The 18,686-nt window shown below is 39.9% G+C and overlaps 1 protein-coding gene across 5 annotated transcripts in view; it reads right to left on the bottom strand.

Annotated features, from left to right (window-relative positions):
* Window positions 1-4,591: 4,591 nt before the first annotated feature.
* FOCAD (focadhesin) overlaps window positions 4,592-18,686 on the bottom strand; it is a 122,574-nt gene continuing 108,479 nt past the window's right edge. For 3 of the 5 annotated variants that reach the window (XM_082335502.1, XM_082335503.1, XM_082335504.1), the window contains exons 35-45: window positions 18,447-18,549; window positions 17,512-17,592; window positions 16,358-16,486; window positions 12,977-13,092; window positions 11,453-11,713; window positions 10,729-10,818; window positions 9,375-9,552; window positions 7,836-7,933; window positions 6,715-6,966; window positions 5,484-5,559; window positions 4,592-5,040 (exon numbers count right to left, since the gene is read on the bottom strand). In XM_082335502.1, the coding sequence (XP_082191628.1) occupies window positions 4,967-5,040; window positions 5,484-5,559; window positions 6,715-6,966; window positions 7,836-7,933; window positions 9,375-9,552; window positions 10,729-10,818; window positions 11,453-11,713; window positions 12,977-13,092; window positions 16,358-16,486; window positions 17,512-17,592; window positions 18,447-18,549 (1,458 nt within the window). In that variant the 3' untranslated portion in view covers window positions 4,592-4,966. Of the gene's footprint in view, window positions 5,041-5,483; window positions 5,560-6,714; window positions 6,967-7,835; window positions 7,934-9,374; window positions 9,553-9,592; window positions 9,626-10,728; window positions 10,819-11,452; window positions 11,714-12,976; window positions 13,093-16,357; window positions 16,487-17,511; window positions 17,593-18,446; window positions 18,550-18,686 lie in introns of those variants that run through there. The other 2 variants (XM_082335505.1, XM_082335506.1) reach the window with 2 other exon arrangements.

Here is an 18,686-nt window from a genome sequence, read left to right as displayed (position 1 = left end):
ACAGTGTGGAAAAGAAATTATACCTAAGTGCTGAAGACAAAAAAAAAATTATCCCTTCTGTTTGCCTACAGAACAGCTATGCTGGAGTCACAAGCTTCCTTTACTGCCTGCCCACACATCTAAAACATCTAAAATGCAGCAGCAACTAACTTGCCCACCTCAGTCCTTGAAAGTCATTGTCTCCAGCGCAACATACTATTTTGAAAGGGATCACCTAGAAATAAAAATCATATTTATTTTTCCAGCACTGGCACACAACAGGAAGAATAGTCTCTTCAGCATAGGCTAGGTGTATACTTGCAGTTACAGCATCCCAAAAGGAATGGAACTATAGAGTGAAAGGATTCACAACGAGGACCCAACAGCCAACTTACCTGCCTTTCAGAGCGTTTTACTTCAAACCATCTCTAGTGTAGTCCTGTGGGCTGAACACAGAGTTGTAGAGTACACTGGAGTATTTAGAATAGAATCGTTCCAGTTGGAAGGGACCTATGACAATCATCTGTTCCAACTGCCTGACCACTTCAAGGGCTGACCAAAAGTTAAAACATATTAATGGCATTGTCCAAATGCCCCTTAAACACTGATAAGCATTGGGCATCAACCACCTCTCTAGGAAGCCTGTTCCAGTGTTTGACCATCCTCAAAGAAATGTTTCCTAATGTCAGGTCTGAACCTCCCCTAATGCAGCTTTGAGCATTCCCATGCATCCTGTCGCTGGATCCCAGGGAGAAGAGATCAGCATCTCCCGCTCTACTTCCCCTCCTCAGGAAGCTGTAATGAGCAATGAGGTCGCCCCTCAGACTCCTCTTCTCCAAACTAGACAAACCCAGAGTCCTCAGCTGCTCCTCACAGGACATGCCTTCCAGCCCTTCCACCAGCTTTGTTGCCTTCCTCTGGATGCATTCAAGGACCTTCACATCCTTCTTAAATTGTGGGGCCCAGAGCTGCACACAGGACTCGAGGTGAGGCTGCACCAACGCTGAATACAGTGGGATAATCACCTCTTTTGATTGGCTGTTGATACTGTGTTTGATGCACCCCAGCACATGGGTTGCCCTCTTGGCTGCCAGGGCACACTCACATTGAGCCTGCTGTCAACCAGCACCCCCAGATCCCTTTCTGCATGGCTGCTCTCCAGCCACTCCTCTCCCAATTTAGACTTGTGTCCAGAGTTACTCCATCCCAGGTGCAGAAGCCAGCATTTGTTCTTGTTAAATTTCATGCCATTAATGATTGCCTAATGCTCCAGTCTATCCAGTGCCCTCTGCAAGGCCTCCTGTCACTTGAGAGGGTCAACAGCACCTCCCAGTTTGGTATCACCAGCAAACTCACTAATTGTGCATTCAACTCCTGCATCCAGATCACTGGTAAATATATTGAACCCTATTCTGGCCCTAGAATTGAACCCTGAGGAACACCACTGGTGACCGGTCCCCAGCCAGATGTAGCCCCGTTCACTACAACCCTTTGAGCCCTGCTGTCCAGCCAGTTCTCCACCCAGTGTACCATGAACCTGCTCCTCTCACAGTTGGACTACTTGCCCGGAAGGATGCTGTAAGAGACAGTATCAAAAGCCTTGCTAAAATCCAGAAAAGCTGCCTTCCCTTCCTAGGTGGGTAACCTTATCATTGAAGGATATCAAATTAGTTAAACAGGACTTTCCCTTTGTGAACCCATGCTGACTGTGCCCGATGACTGCATTGTTCTTTAAATGCTTTTCAATAGTACCCAGTGTAATCTTCTCCATAATTTTTCCATGAACTGAGGTTAAACTAACAGGTCTGTAGTTTCCTGGGTCTTCCCTCATGCTGTTCTGGTAAATTAGAATAACGTTGGCTAGTTTCCAGTCAGCAGGGACCTCCCCAGACTCCCAAGACCTTTGGTAGATGATCAAGAGAGGTCCTGCTGTAACATCCACTACCTCCTTCAGTAGACTGAGATGAATCCCATCAGGCCCCATGGACTTACAAAGATTCAACTGATACAACTGATCACTTACAATTTCAGCGTCCACAAATGGAGAGTCACTGCTCCCACATGTCCTTCAACTCAGAGGACCAGGCAGCCCAAGGTCTATCAGTACCATTAAAAACTGAGGCAAAAAAAAGCATTAAATGCCTCTGCCTTTTCTTCATCCCTATTTGTCAAGTGACTATCTTCATCACGTATTGGTCCAATATTTTCCTTAGATCTCCTCTTGCTCTTAACATACTCAAAAAATAATATTTTGTTATCTGACCCAACACTGGCCATTTTCAGCTCTAGTTGACCTCTGGCCTTTCGTGTTTTCTCCCTACGCACGTGAACCACAGCTCTGTAATCTTCCTGAGAAGTGTGACCTCGCTTCCAGAGATCATGAAATTTCTTTTCCACCCAAGTTCAAAGAATAGTTCCCTGTTCAGCCAAGCTGGTCTTTTGCCCCGCTTGCTTGACTTTTGGCACAATGGGATTGCATGCTCCTGTGCTTCTAAAAGGCATTTCTTAAAAACTGACCAGCTCTCATGGACCCTTAAGCCCTCAAAAGCAGATTCCCAGGGGACACTGCTAACTAGCTCCCTGAGTAGCTTAAAGTTTGCTCTCTTGAAATCCAGGGAAGCCACTCTGCTGACCTTTTTTCTTATTACATCAAAACATCTAAACTTAACCATTTCATGATCACTGTGGCCAAGACAGCCAGTTACCATCCCATCTCCCATGAGTCCTTCTCTATTCACAAACAAAAGTCTAGGAGGGCATCTTTCCCAGCTGGCTCACTGAGTACTTGTGACAAGAAATTATCTTCAACATACTTCTGGAATTTCCCAGATTTGCTTGTCACAGTGGTCTGGTATTCCCAGTTGATGTCTGGGAAGTTGAAATCTCCCATGAGGACAAGGGCTACCAATCCAGAGATTTCTCCCAATTGCCTATAGAATAAATCATCAGTGCTATCATCCCGGCTGAGTGAACAATAGTAGACATCCACAATGACATCTGCTTTGTTTTCCATCCCCCTAATGCTGACCCAGAGGCTCTCAACCACATCATCGCTAACTGTAAGGGCTGTACAGTCAAACCTCTCCCTTACATACAGTGCAACTCCTCCACCTTGCCTGCCCTGCTTATCCCTCCTGAACAGCCTATAGCCCTGCATCCCCACACTCCAGTCATGGGACTTACTCCACCAAGTCTTGCTAGTATCAATGACACCATAGCTCTGGGAACTGACCAATGCTTCCAGTTCATACTGTTTGTTTCTCATACCGTGTGCATTGGTGTACAAGCATTTCAGCTATGCTCCTAAACCCTCAGTGCTCCCTGGAGCTGCGTTACCATTGCCACCCTCAGGCAGTGCTATGCCATCCCTTGGCTCACCTTTACTCCTGTATATCAGTATAGTTTAATTCAGATGTTTATATACTGCTCCACTATGCAAACTAAAACATGGCATGTAGGCATTATCCAGAGATTCCCTTTAAAAAAAGGCAAAGTTTTCATCTGAATTAAAATGCTAATACACATGCAAACTCAGATGACTAAATGTGTAAGTTAGTTTGAAACAGTACGCTAGAGATGGCACCATTAAAACGTGACGTATTTGGTTTTGTTAGAGGTTACTTTGCACACAAATGGAAATGTCATGCACTGAGATAATGACTGGGTGACAACTGCTTTCAGTGAGTCCTTCTGTACGTTCACCTTTAGACTGTCTTCTCAGTATACAGCTGCATACAGAGCAGGAAATTACCACTACTATACACTATTTTGGAAATACCAACGAGTGCGGCATTAATCCTCCACACACCTAATTGCTGAAGAAATGTCTAATTGCTGTGGGAAGCTCGCTGCCATCCCACAGTAACATTTTTAGGTGAGAAAAGCCCATAAAGAAGTCAGAGGAGAATTTCTTCCACAGGAAATGTTATCAGTCCTGAAATTACGAGAATTCCTGTGATGGGGTGTGGCTTCTAGATGTAGGGTGGTAACATTTCATGCAAGCTGCTCAAAATCAACAATGCTCTCACTAGTACTGCTTTGGAAGACATTAGAGACCAGTGCCCAAGCAGTTGTATTCAGTTAATTTTTGTGTAGTCTAGTGAGGAGGATTGCTGAATACAAAACCCCTTTTACAGTCTGTCTTAGCAAGACTGCAAAGTGGAGAAGTTCTCTACTCCTGCAGAAAGAGAAGAGTGTTAACTAAGGAAAATGGCATGGGATAATCTATTTAAGATGGCAAAGGTGGAAAAGAGTTGCTGTATTGTCCCTTTTGCCTAGAGGCAGAGAAAAACTCTTCTTATGTGTAAAGGAGGATAAAGGTGACAAGAACAGTTATAAGTGGAAAGAAAACTACAACCATCCTGGAGCTGGGGACATAGCAGCCATTAGCATCATTGACTTATTTCAATGATCTTGATAAAGCTATTGCAAAATTGACAAGCTATCACCCCTTTCAGAAACCCTGCTCACATCATATACCTTCAATGTCTTGTCACTACTGTGCAAGAGCATCATGTTATTACTAAAAAAGGATTATCAGTTAAAAAACAACGCTCATTCAGAAGTCTGTTACACAAAAACATACTTTAGTAAACAGGCTACATCTAAACAAATTTTACAATTTTTTTTCCCCCACCCATTCCTACAAAGCTTCCATGAGTTAAAGGAATATTCCACTTCAGCTTTTGAGGCTCCCAGGTGTCACTTAAACAACTCAACTGAAACAACTGAATGTGTGTATCTTGTTTAGATTCAGCACAGCTCAAACCATGCTAGGTAGTTTGTAAAAGAACAACAGCCCATCAGTGAAAAATAAAATATTGTATTTCACCTTATGAGTCTTTGAGAAGAGGTAAAAGGATAAAAAAAACCCTCAAAACATTCTGATAGTAAACCTCTTTGAAATTGGTCTTCTTGATGCCTGAAGAGTAATGTTATGCTTTCAAGTATGAACAGTTTTCTTCATTGGATAAGATACAGCATGCAGCTACCACCCATAAGCTTTAGTCCACACTGCCTTCTTCTTGAACTCTGCAAGAGATCTCAAGGCCAGAAGTGTAACTGTGAAAACAAGGACAAATGACATTAATTTGTGCAGTCCACACTGGAAAGGATGCGAGAGGATTCTCCCTAGTCATTTTGCTAACACAGGTATAGATTCAAGTTCGTCTTTTACTGACTCTTTTCATTTGCATTTCATTTTTAAGGGTAACTTCAAAAACAATTGACAGATCTATCACTGAAATACACTTGTAGGACCAGAGGTACCGTTAGGTCCTTTGGATCTTCCGTGGCACATCCTAAGTGTCAGTAGATGAGACAACAAATACAAGAATGTGTTACAGACAGGAATGTTAACTTACCTGTGAAGGTTTCCTTAAAGACAAAATATAGCTCTTCTACATGTGCTAACAGTACAGCATCATTTCACTCCTTTTAACAACTAGATTTTGATCTGTACTGGTAGTTATGGCAAAATAAGGATCCAATTAAAAATATCCTACCTTTCAGCAGGTCTGTGGAAGATTTTGATAATGCTTCCTTAGGACTTTCCATCATATTGATCAACCAGTCAATAAACTAAAGATAGAAATATAAAGGAAAATCTGATTTAAAAAAGCCTCTGTATCAGAACACCACAAATACTTTTCAGTTTGACAGGCAACATCTGACTGCTGCTAAGCTCACAGTTATCTAATCAGAGGCAGTGGCCAATCAAGCTTCTGCCCAAACTATCCAAATGCTCTAGAGTACATCTCACTCTCAGTGCAATTTCTCCCACAGCTGGATCTGAAACTCCCTTTCTTCCTTCTCATTACCTCAGCAATAATTCTTTGTAATGAATAAGGCACAGTAAAGAGTTTCCCTCCGTCTTGCCTGTTCATGCCTTTTACCTATTAATACAATCCTTTCTTATCAGTCTCTTGTCCAAACGCTTTACTGCAAATCCTTCAGAACTCTTACTGCCTTTGTCCCTCTTTTGACCTCTCATTTTTTGTTGTTTTTCTGGCAGAGCAGGGTGCCTGGAGGACAATGTGGTATTTCAAACTTATCAGGATGATTTTCAGGGCATAGTCTCAAATTCTTCTCTAAAGCGTAATTAGGCACTCGCATATTAACAACCCACTCCTGCCTTCCTCCCACATTCTGAATTCTGACTTCAGCGGTAACTCTGAGTACAGGAGCCAGTCCTTAATGGATTCTGGTTTGCACAGAACAGCTAACTATTAATCTATAGGTTTATAACAATATTTCCACATATCTCAGTCACAAGCAATCTACAGTAGGCTTGCCAAATTAGGTACAATTTTCCACACTTATTTTCAACTTATACTTGAAAATTGAAGACACACACTACAAACTGCACAGATCTTTGATTGCCCTAAACTGCCACTGTGGTGATGTCCAACTGCAGAAGATCTGTTTTTCAGTGTTTAAAAGACTGACTTGCTACCAGCAGCTGCCAACTCTCCTCTCCCAGCTGTAGCCTCTTAAAGAGTTTGACTCCCAACATTGGAATGTTTTTTGTTCTTTGCAACTCTCACATTTTACTTGAGAAACTACATTTAATCTTTTGAGACAAGTCATATCTGATTGCAAATAAAGAAAAACAAGATCACAAATCAGATGCAATAGATGTAGAGGAAATAACTGCTCCACCTAACACTTGAGCTGACTACTAAAAACGCGGTGCTTTCTGACTCGGGAAATGCTTACCACTACATGCAATTTTACCTTCTGTGTTTGTTCTTTCCAAGGCTCTTTAGCCAGCAAAAGGGAAATGCTGCTTGGAAGGAGAGTGAGAGTCTCTTGCACAGCAAGCTTGTCAGTGGGGTGCTTGCCAATGTGATCCTCAGATAAGTCCAGTAGTATCGTTTGGTGCTTCCATGGTGACCAGTTAGCACTGAGGCCAAGCAGTAATGGTGCACCATGGTCAGCCCAGGCCACCACAGAAGCTGCAAACAGCCACAGGAGGAAATCTATGCACTAAACAGGAAAAAGGCAAAATGCATTTTATTGAATGAATAATACAGAAGGGAAAAAAAAAAACCAATTAAAAAAAACCCCACAAACCAAAAATCCAGATGGTGGCTTGCTCTTCAAAACAATAATCTCAAAATTCAGCTAACATTCAAAATGCAAGAACTAAAAAGTTCTTAATATTCTCTTACGCTCCGAAGCAGCGTAAGCCTTTTTCTAAACTCCAAATGAAACTGAAATATCTACAGAAAGAAAAGCAAAACCACACTCTTCTAAAATCATCCTTTAGATTAAGGCTGATCTGCATTTCATTTAAAATGGGGAAATAACTTCTTTACATCAAGCTGATTGTTCAGGGAGATTAGAGGTGGTCACCCTTATGGTGCTAGAAATGGTTGGGAAATATTGCAGCAATTTAACGAATGCCTTTGTGATCTAAGCAGCAGCTTATTTTATGTCCTCAACCAGAAGACTTAAACAGCTGAATGGATGTAACAGTGAACAATATTAGTTCCCTAAAACTGTCCAAGGCCTCTTAGAAACAGCAGCTGCACAGTTTTGACCTGCTTAAACAGTTTTACGGGTGAATTCAAATTCTTCCTTTAGTTGTTCTAAATACAGTAAATTTGAAGCAATGATCTCCTCTAGTTGCCTTTAGCTTCGATCATAATTTAAATCTCATGGTTATTTTAAAGTAAGAGTTTTAAATACACATACATTCACAAAAATTGAAAAGAATTTCTCTCTGGAGGTAAGATGACAATATTCTAAAATATAAAAGCATGGGGAATAATACTTATCACTGAGGAAGAATGTGAAATACATCAAAACCTCCTTTTTTCCTGAAAGGTGCAAATTATTTTCACAGCATGTACCTCTTTAAGATTGACATTTTGTACGGGTGTTGACTTGGATGCTAAATTTCTGATGTAGCCCATAAGGTCTAGCAGCCAGTCCATTCTTTTCAGCACTCCTAGAAGAACAACAAGAACATTGTCTCACATAAAACACTAGAACGCACCCTTCTTCATTAAAAAGCAAGCATAGGGAATCACTACAGCAACAAAGCACTGACTGTGGAAGAACAGCGATCACCAATACCACTATCACATTTGATTCGTGGTTGTCATGAAGGGCATACAGGCACTTAAACAGTACAAAAACTTTGCTTATAATGCAGGCAACGCGCTGAACACACAGAAAAAGGAATGCTGAGCGAGAATGACTTCACATAATGGCAGCCTGCAAGTCCCACTAACCCAGTGTGCATATATGACCGCTACAGAATCCTAAAGCCTCCCTGAAGTTTTTGCCCCAGTACTTCATCTATGTCTAGCACTGATGTCACTGTACATTAGGCAAGAATGCGGGGAGTGCTGTGGAAATCCTCCTACAGTGCAGAGAGGATGAGTAAAATACAGTCAAGGCATACAAATAAAATCAGCCCTCAACCCAAGGAATGGAACATATTTCATTGATTCAGATTCTGCTGTCCAAAATCCGTTCTACCTCCTACAAACTAATAACCATCTTCACCTTCGAGACCACGTCACTTCATACACTACCATTTCCTTGTACTCTTTACATGTGCGCTCTTTCACGCTGCGTCCTCTTTACCCAAAGGAGCCTCACTTCACTCAGAACTCACTACTGTTTGAAGTTCAACTACAGCTGGCAGCTAAGGCATCTAGCAACATAATGCTTTGAAGTTGTTCCGTGAACACAGGCAGCCAAAGATCCTTCTGCCATGAAAATGAGACTTCATTCTTGCCTCCCTCTGTTCTTGCTTCTTCCTCCTTTATCCTCCTGTGTAATGCTGCTACATCTCTTGCATAAGCTCCAGTGCTTTAGCAGACCCTTAGCTGAGCCAGCCCAACTCATGAACCCACCAGATAAATATCTGTTATGGTTATGAAGAGGCGGAAGGGCAATTTGTTTCCTGTGTTAACTCAGCTTGCTTTTCTGAAGTCCTTGCACTATCTCCTTGGTTCAACCAGTCTCACGGGAACATGGCCCTGCCTACTGTGTCACACACTGGTAAGTCAGGTATTGTATCTGCAGGTTCGCAGAGTTGCACTATTACTGGTCTCTGATGTGCTGTGTACATTTCTAACACTACCTTACACTGAAAGTCTAAAAAGACTAGGAGACACGGATCTAGTAAAAAATGTGGTCTGAAAACCACCTGGCTGAGATAAATTACTTGCAGCTGATCCACAGAAACATAAAGAATTGGAAAAAACATAAAAGCAATGCTTGATACAAGAAAAATTCTGAAGATTGAGTAGTTTCTAATACGGAGAAATTTGGAAACACTTGGGTTAAACCATTTTAAAATTATTTTAAAGCAATCAGTGTAGATCCATCCATATCTGTTGATTTTGTTGTTGATTATTCGTTAAGTCTGACCTTACCTGTGTTTTCATGGCTCACAATACGAGCATGATAGAAACTATGCAAGAGCATCCATAAAATATTTTCTTTCTGGTGATATCCTGCCACAGTATCAATCACGCCACTCATGTTCATCAGAGGCAGTCTGCCTTGAGAAATTAAATACACTTTTGTGAATGTGGCCTTCTCTATATTGTTCTGCAAGTGGAATTAAAAAACATGTTAAATTAAAACATACCTTTCTTGTGGGAACAGTAGATGCTGCATTCATCTTTATAAAAAAAGGGGAGAAATTCTTTCATTATCTAGCAGGCTCATTTTTCTTCAAGACAAATTATGAAACAGAAGACGGTACATATTTCTTTAATTTTACATGCTTCTAAATAGTCCGGCAAACCTCAAACCAGTACAGTTTGACTGTTTTCATACTGCTTTAAATTTTACATTCCCCTTTAAATTGAAATGAGCCAGCTTGACAGTTCTGGAGATTCAGCTCTTCTTGTTAAGACAGATTCATCGCAGTGACAAAAAAGGTTTTCTTAAATGGCGTTTTCCAGTGTGGAAATAAGAACTCAAAGATACAAGGAAATGACAGTTCAGCTTCCCTAACCTATTTAAATGCTTGATTCTCTAGCGAATCTGTCAGTAAACAGAACAACATGGGTTTATGTCACAGATGTTTGTTTGTAACAATCTGATCTGAAACCATCAAGTCCTTCCACACAGGTCATTTCCTTAGCATTTCAGCTGCTAAGAATTCCACTGCTAATTGGCTAATTCCACTGGTGAGCTAGAAGCTGAAAGCTTTTCTATTCCATTGTCATCCTTAGCCATCTTGTCCACCAGGAAACATTATGAGCATGAATGCAAATATAGCACATTAAGTCAAGAACGAAAGATTGTGAAGTCAAAGTATTTCACATTTTTAACAAAAGCAAGGATCCACCAGTTCAAGCACAGCTAGTCACCAGAATGCATTTATGGTCCGTTTCCAGTAGGTAGTTATGTTAACCAAAGAGGACTATGGTCTGCTGTTTGCATCATTGGTCTGGGATTCAGATTTAACACCATTCCTGTTCTGCTAACAGAGCCCTGCCTGAACTTGACCAAGTTGCTTAGACTCTCCAGTTCAAAGTTCCCAGGTCAAATCAGTAGTCTTTCAGTTGCCTTGAGACAGTTTTGGGTATGGGCTCTTACCGCTTTTGCTTCTCTCTGCTGCCTGCACAATTAGAGCCAGAACGCTCTTACTTGCATTGGCAGATAAAACAGTCAATGCTCCCAATAAGCTAAAACACTCTGGTGATAAGAAAAATGGTAAGGCATTCTTGTTTCATATGATTTGGTGATAAAAGACCAGGCATAAAACATCATTACCTTAGAGATCTGGACAATGCGATCAACCTCTGAATCAGCCATTTCTGAGATACATTTTGCTACATCAATATACATCTCCAGTTCACCTCTCTGGAAACAGAAAAGTAAATGCCTGTTTACATGTATATTTCCAGGTTTCTTCATCATTAAAATTGGTGAGTCCAGGAACTTTGTTTATGATCATGATGAATATTTAATCCAGTCTCTAGCCTTGTTTTATTTATTCTATTTTAGCAATTCTGTATTTTCTGGGGGCTTCAATGTACTTAATTATGAAGGAATAATGATATCTGAAAACTTTTAAAGAGTTTGGTTTTTTGTTAATGGAGAAGTGCCCATCCTTGGGCATATTTTCTGTAGCTAGATAGTTTCTTTAAATCACTGTGAGAAGCTGAATCATCTGTGGGGTAAACAGAAAACCTTGCGATTGTTCTCTGCTTCTGTTTCAGTAACATTTATTTTAGTACTACTACTGTATTTTTCCATTACCAAATCATTTATGAGGGAAAACTGTACATTAAATTAGTTTCACAACTTAGTCATATTCTAAAGAATATCTGAAAGTAACTTAAATTGAAATTATGCAGGCATCTTAACTGCTATCACTAAAGATTTTACATCTGCTTCATGTTTCAAACCTGATGTTTCAGTGCAAAAAGATGGGACTTACCATCATTAAAAATATCTAGTTACAATGTTCATACACGTCATACTTATTCCTTACCTGAACCTCATTTGGTAGAAGCTCAAATATTTTCTCCACAGCCTGGCACAGAAAGCTCCAGCAGTACTGGGCAGGGTTTGGAAGTTTCATTGCCTGCATGAGCCCCTGTAAAACACACTGGCAGATTTCTGGGGTTTTTGTGCGGTTCTTCACTTCAAATTGTTGTATCAGAAACACTTCTGTAAAAGACTGTAGTTTGTCCTCTGCAACATGTTTCATCCACAGCGGCAGGGACATGAAAAGGTATTTCTGCGTTTTCATCTGAAAAGCAAAAACTTTTGCTTAGCTTCAGATTTTAGCTCTTCACTGACCTTCACCTATTGTTATAAAGGATGAAATTATAAAAAAGTGGCTCAAACATCACTTAAAAAAGCACTCAAAGTCATAAATACTTCTCAATTCTTCTTCCCTCTTTTGATGAATTGCTTGAATTAAAAAGAGTTCAAACATGTCAATATTCTATTTTCCTTAAAAATTGAGGAACTTTCTTTCAATGAACCCTAGATATCATGTCTCTGTACTGGCAGGACAATTGTGATTTCCCTATATGGTGCCCACTGCATTCGTACATAAAGCATACAGACTAACTAAACAGCCAAGGACAGAAGTATGGTACTCCTGGCACCATTAATATTGCTAGCCAGTAAGGAAGAAGGAATAATTACCTTGAAGGAATGCAAAGCTTACACATTCTATGGTTGAGATAATTTTGTGACCTCAAATCCCCACTGCAGTGAGAAACTGGTGCTCAGAAATAAAATCTTTCTTTTTTTGGTACCTTACCAATTATGTATCTTAGAACTGCCAAGTCTTTATACATCTGTGAAGACTAGTGAATTAAAAATTACAAGACAAAAATACCACTTGAAGAACTGGAAAAGATCACAGGAATCCACAATGGATTTTCTGAGAGCTGTCATGAACTTGCTCCTCAACTTGTATAAACTGACAGTACTTCACAGTCAATTGCACTGTGGGATTCAGGGAGTTTTACATATGGAGTCCATGTTGTACTTCTGTAAGAAGAACTGCACTGTAGTGGAGGATAAGCCCAAATCTGATTATGCTATAGGTCTGTTAACTACCTACAGAATTAAGGCAAGGTTTTCAAGAAGTAACACGTTTTCCTAGATCATGAGACATTGCTGGAAGAAGCAGGCAAGCTTTTGGACAGAGAGGTGGGACTTTTTTCTAAGAGTATCAGCTGGTATAATAAAAGATACTTTTTCTCCCTTCATGCCATGCCTTCTTACATCTCTAGGTTATCAGAGCTATAACATGAAACAAGAGAGAGGAAAAAGGTCTTAAGCAATTTAAGTAAAACCAATGTAGCAGATCTTAAGTCTGCCTGTTATTTCAAGGCTTCAGAATAGCTTTTCTCTCACTATGAATATTTGTTAAACAATATTTCTGCAGAATTTTGAACCTGGTAATCCTTTTCAGGTGAGACATCCTAAACATCGTCACTGAGGAATATTATAGGAAAGAGATGCTGAGGTCCCACAAATTGTCTGACATACGTACACTGAGACTATAGACAAGAGGAGGTGCCACCCACATCCCCAAAAGCATTGCTGCATTTTGAGATGACTGGGCCTGTGTCACAGTCAGTTGAAGGCAGAGATGTTTTACCTCATCACCTAAAGCAGAAGAAAACAAACAGAAGTTATGAAGAAACTATGTTTTACTTTAAATTTGTTCTCAACTCAAAATAAAGGAGGGTTATTGTTCTACTAGAGCACTACATTAAAATTTGCTTTTCTGGAGATGTTGCTCAAAGCTTTTAACACATACATGTTAGAAGTCTCCTCTTCCCATTCATGCACTTTCAGGAAGAAATCTCAGGGTTTGTCCAAGTTCATTTCAATTCACTCAAGAATGAAAATGTGGGAATGGTAAGAAAAGTAAAAATTAAAGAACTCCTTGCCAAATAAAGAGAAGACTTAATCTACAGAAGGAAAAATGAGTCAATATTCCTTCCTGCTAAATGTAGGAATCATTAGCATTTGTTCACATTTCTACTGTTCCATGTACCCCATGTTCATATAATATGTCACAGAACACAGGTTTGTCACTGTTACTGCTGAGGGTGCTTGGTTACAGCATCCTCCAGGTTAACACAAGGGAAGACCTTACTGTGCATAGAGGTTTTGATGGTTATGGAATCCTTATTGATTTCTCTTTAAAGTCCTTAATGACTGGTACAGCCTGTTTCTTAATAGAATAACTCATCATGAATATGTTGAAGAGGTACTTTGAGCAATGGCATGGCTTCCATATAATTCATGATTGCTACAGCAACATAAGGACAAACAATTTAAGTATTATACTAGCATTTGACCCATTAGACAGAAGATAGATTACTGTTAAATGTCAACATAAAACTTAAATAGGTGCTTTGCAAGTTAAAATGTTCTTTCAGTAATGGAAGTGGCCATCTATGTAGCACAACTGTTATAAAGTTCACTAACATTAGTGCATGAACAAAGCAAAGATTTAAGAGTCTAGTATCAGAATCTTCAAAATAAAATATCTTATACGAGAAGTTAAGTAAAATAGTAACAAGATAATTTGGTAAAGTTAAGTAAAATAGTAACAAGAATATTTGGTAACCAACTCAAAAATTGCCTCTTACTAGCTTGGACTGCTAACACATAGATTATGATTTGCCTATGACTGTTCACTTCAGAGCACCACTGAATAACAAACAGGTATTACTTCAATCACCTTATATGGCTTCTGCTTAGCAACAACTGCAGTAAACCTTGTAAGATCAGAAAGCAATCTGCTGTCTTCAGTATGTTTACAGATGAACATATCTTCACAGTAGAATTTGTGAACCATTTAAGGTTCATAAAACCAGTCATGAATTCTCAGGCATGAATAACAGTGACCTAGAGAATCTGAGAGAATTGAGCATATAGTCTTAATTTTCATAAAAATACTCATTATATAGCTGGTCCAGAATAACTGTGTTGGAGTGCCACATTTCTAGGTGGACTGTTAGGTCATAATACAACTGTTCTGCATTCTAGCACAACATGAATATTGCTCATTAGTACACAGCAAGACCTATTTCTGCATGTATATATAATCTAGAGAATGGTGTGCAACTTTCACAACACTACAGAGGAATAGTCAAGAGAAATTATGTATAAAAATACAGATTATGATGCTGTCTGAAGTCAATAAAAACCATAGCCACAAAACCAATGTAGTGTTTCCTCTGGAATTCCCCGATACACAAAAGTAAGACTCCTAAGTGAAAAACAGGAATAAAAAAAATCCCCCATGCATTTAACAAGTTTCAGCTATTCATAAGGCACACAAATTTGCATCAGCATGGACTGCAGAGCTCAGTATAGGAAATTCTTTCACTTATTCTTACAAAAGACTTCACAATCCATTGCAAGAATAGCACATAAAACAGAAGTTGCAGCTCAAGTATAAGCAAAAAATGTTTAATATGTAGCCAAATCTTTCTGTACCTAGCAAGGAGTTGTTCCTCATAGGACAGTTCAATGATTTCTAGTGCTTATACAAGCACTCTGTGTAAGTAAAATAAACACCAGAAAGAAATACGAACAACCTTCCACATTCTGGGCTCTAGAGCGCACATCAATTTAAACACAACAGCACTTGCTCAATCCTGTTGTAAGAGAATCTGCGACACCAGTAATAACAGTTACCTAAATCAGGAGAAAGCCTTCGGCTGGGGCTGCACGGCTAGAAGGCGCGTCCCCTGGGTGGTGGATAGGGGATCCCTCTCTGGAGGGTGCACCGGATAAAATTGAAGAAGGTGCCGCGAACCAACGCAGCCTAAGGGAAGGCCACCCTGACAGAAAAACCACTGGCCCTCCAAGTCATGGGGGTTGGGCAGGAGGCCAACTACCTCCTCCCGGAAAAAAAAATAAAAAGTTGCAGAAACGACGAGCATCAACTCGGAGATGGAGAAAATCAGTAATGAAGTGAGGAGGAGGAGATGGAACTGGATCGGTCATGTCTTGAGGAAAAAACCAACAGAAGACTGCGCTGTGGCCCTTGGGACTCCAGAGCACGCAGCTGCAGACTGATCGAAGTGGAAGAACGATGTTCGCGCCTTGTGTGCCTCCTGGCACTGAGAGAATTCAGATCAGATCAGAAGTCAGGAGAAACAAAACTCAGTGGAATCAAACAAGGGAATACGGAACTTTGCACAGTAGTTTGTTGGGGTTTTTTTAAGGAAATGAGTTTGACACTCAGACACTTATATCAACAAAACCAGGCACCGACAGATATCCTGAGTAGAAAAATATTATACGAGCTGCCCAACACAGGACTTCAGGATCAAAGCTACTCTCCAGCATGAAGTAAAAATGCTCTTAGAAGCACTGACAAAATCAGGATCATGATGGAAAAAGGGATATGCTTTCCTCTGTCACCCAGTGTAATTTAGTAGAAAGTGTATTTCAGACTAGTGATAGCTAGATGGAACTACAGAGCAGTTCAAACTTGTGATAAAGCTGCCTGCAGCCTCTGACACACACACTGGACCAGCATTTAGTGGATACTGAAAATAAGAAACATTTAGTTGAGTTTCATGATGGACTCTTCTTACTTTAGATAGTTCAAATGAAAAATTCGGTCCAATTTCACCAGTGTTTCAGGGAACTTCCAACAGTGCTCCAAACATCTCAGCTCTGATGTTCTCTAGCCTTTTCTTGAGTTAAAACAAACTGTGCCCACACAGTGATCACAAATATATGCTTGAAAACATTAAAAAGTTGGTCTTGAAAGCACAGCAAACACTTCAATCCCTACAATAACTTCAAGCCCTGAAGTGGGCTCTACAGTTTGTGAAAGCTGTGTTAGTAAAGAAGTCTTGTGACAAGTACAAAAGACTTAATAGAAAACTATTAATCTTACCAAAGTTTAGCCTCATCAAAGGAGAAAGAATGGATGCCCAGTTTACAGGTGGATACTGATGGCTTTCTCCAACTAATGTAATGGGTGCCAGTGCTACTTTCACCAGCTCAGCTGGGACAGATTCAGGACCTAAAACAGAAGATTCACAGTCTGAATTTTATACACACACATTTGGCTAAACAGCTCAGGAAAAAAATGTGAACACTGCACTGAAGACCAACCTGTAGTGAAGAACTGAGAAGCATTATAACATTACTGTTAACGTCTTTTTGTATCTGAGAATTAGCTCTCTCTTGTTTGTAACCAATTTTTAACATTAATGTCCTATCAAAAAAGGCTTTTTGTTATGGATAAATAGAAACTTCCTGGATCCTTCTCCTTGAACCAATTTATGAGTTAATTACAGATGTTCCTCATCTAGTAGGGTAGTATTTTTGCATTCGTTAGTAGGAGAACAGCAAAGTTTTCTGACACCGCTCTCCTTCCCCATCCTGTAAGTGCAGGCCACAAAACTTGTACTCCTGGACGCAAGGCATAGGCAATTTTTACCTCCACGGAAAGCAAAGCCTGCTTCACAGGACAGCAGTGAGCTCACTTAGCTCCATACAGGAATAATCTCCTGTGCTTTATCTCCCTTAAGACTGTACTCCAAGACATCTCTCTTTTACCAGCACTCCTCATGTAAGAGCATACTTTCTTCAGGTTCCTTTGCATTTACCACACATAGTAGTAATCCATTTGAATACCACTCTGTTACAGAGAATATTAACCTAGGATCACTAAAATAAGGGGCAACAAAGTTTGCCCGATGATGGAGTATTCCTGAGGATACATGCTAACACTTAAAGTGATTTGACTTTCATTCCCACATGGAAGATACATCATCTCACAGACACAGAGGGAAGGGGAAAGGGAAAGTGTTTAAAAAGTCATAAAAATTCAGCAGAGAAAACTAAAGCCCTAACTACACAATTCTACCTTATCTTTTCAAGTGTTATTCAATTTTTTGTTTAGAGATTAAATATCCCACATTAGTGAAGTTCAAATTAGTATTTAGGGAAGTTCTCTTAGCAAATAGAAGCAGGTTATTAGGGTCGCCTTTTATAGTCATAACAAATTTCCCAGGGGAATACTGTAGTTTGATCTCTTCTTACCTTTCTTTCCACTTTCAATGGCAAAGTCAATGGCTGCCCTGATAAAGCTGTTTTCAGGCAAGTAGCTAAAATCTGGAGGAACTGTGAAGACAAAAAGACTCTTTATATAACTAAAACATGTCAGCAGAAATTATAACCTCCAGCTCCCATGTACATTCAAAGGCCAAACTGAGCTATGTTTGAGCTAACTAGTTCTGTAGGTGACTCAAAGCATTCAGACCACAAGATTATCGATAGATGCACTGGCCTTTCCACTTCTAAGGCAACCTAAACATTTGTGTTGGTGAGAGATGCTAGGTCTGAAAAAACAAATTCATTGACCAACTGAAAAGCCAGGGATAAGAACTTCCTTAAAATGTATCAGCCACCATGAGTCAGGCTTGAAAAGGGAGAGCTTCAAAAGCTTAGTAAGTTTAATACAACAGAGACATTCTGTATCTAAGTTTAATACAACAGAGACATTCTGTATCTATCTAACCTCAGGCACATGTGCCAAGATTATACAAAAGCAGAAACTCCAAGAATCTTTTTTTCTGTGATCAGGAAGTTTACCTACACTTCATATTATTGGTTCCCAAGTTGGTTCACACTGAAGGGGACAGCTTCCACTTCATTAGCTCCCTCCTATTACTGGTATTTCATCAATGGTGTAATCCTGCCTTTATTTTAGCAACGGATATTGCAACAACACCAGAAGGTAATGATGCATCAACAGAATATGAATTTCTGTCCTAATTGCTACACGGAAAGGGCACAGAACACTAGTTTTTGACTTCAGCTAACCAGAGATGATCTCTTCTAGAAAAATACTTTTGAAAAGTCAGCTTGCTCTTGTTATGGACCAGTTTTTAAGTGTTGGCTTTTTTTATACAGTGGGAAGTGCTAAAACCAAGAGTTCTATATGTTCTTTAAGCAGCAGTAATAAAGCATCTTACCGGATGCCCTGTTCTGAGTAGAAGACAAAGAGGACATATGAAGGCGTCCCAAAAGTCCTGCTGCATTTGTCTGAAGGCCAATCTGCCCCGAAAAACTGATTATCTGTTGAGACAAAAAAACACTAGTTAGACAAATTTCCTTATGTTGCCTCATTCAAGCTGGGCACAGACATTATGCAGTTTCTTTAAACAGATTTGGCCTGTTTGTGCAAGGTGTCACAGTACCCTAGTGCATTATCC

Source organism: Platalea leucorodia (genome assembly GCF_965183815.1).
Source record: "Platalea leucorodia genome assembly, chromosome: Z".
NCBI lineage: Eukaryota > Metazoa > Chordata > Aves > Pelecaniformes > Threskiornithidae > Platalea > Platalea leucorodia.
The sequence above is the reverse complement of the archived record's forward strand: the minus strand, read 5'-3'. Positions and strand labels throughout refer to the sequence as shown.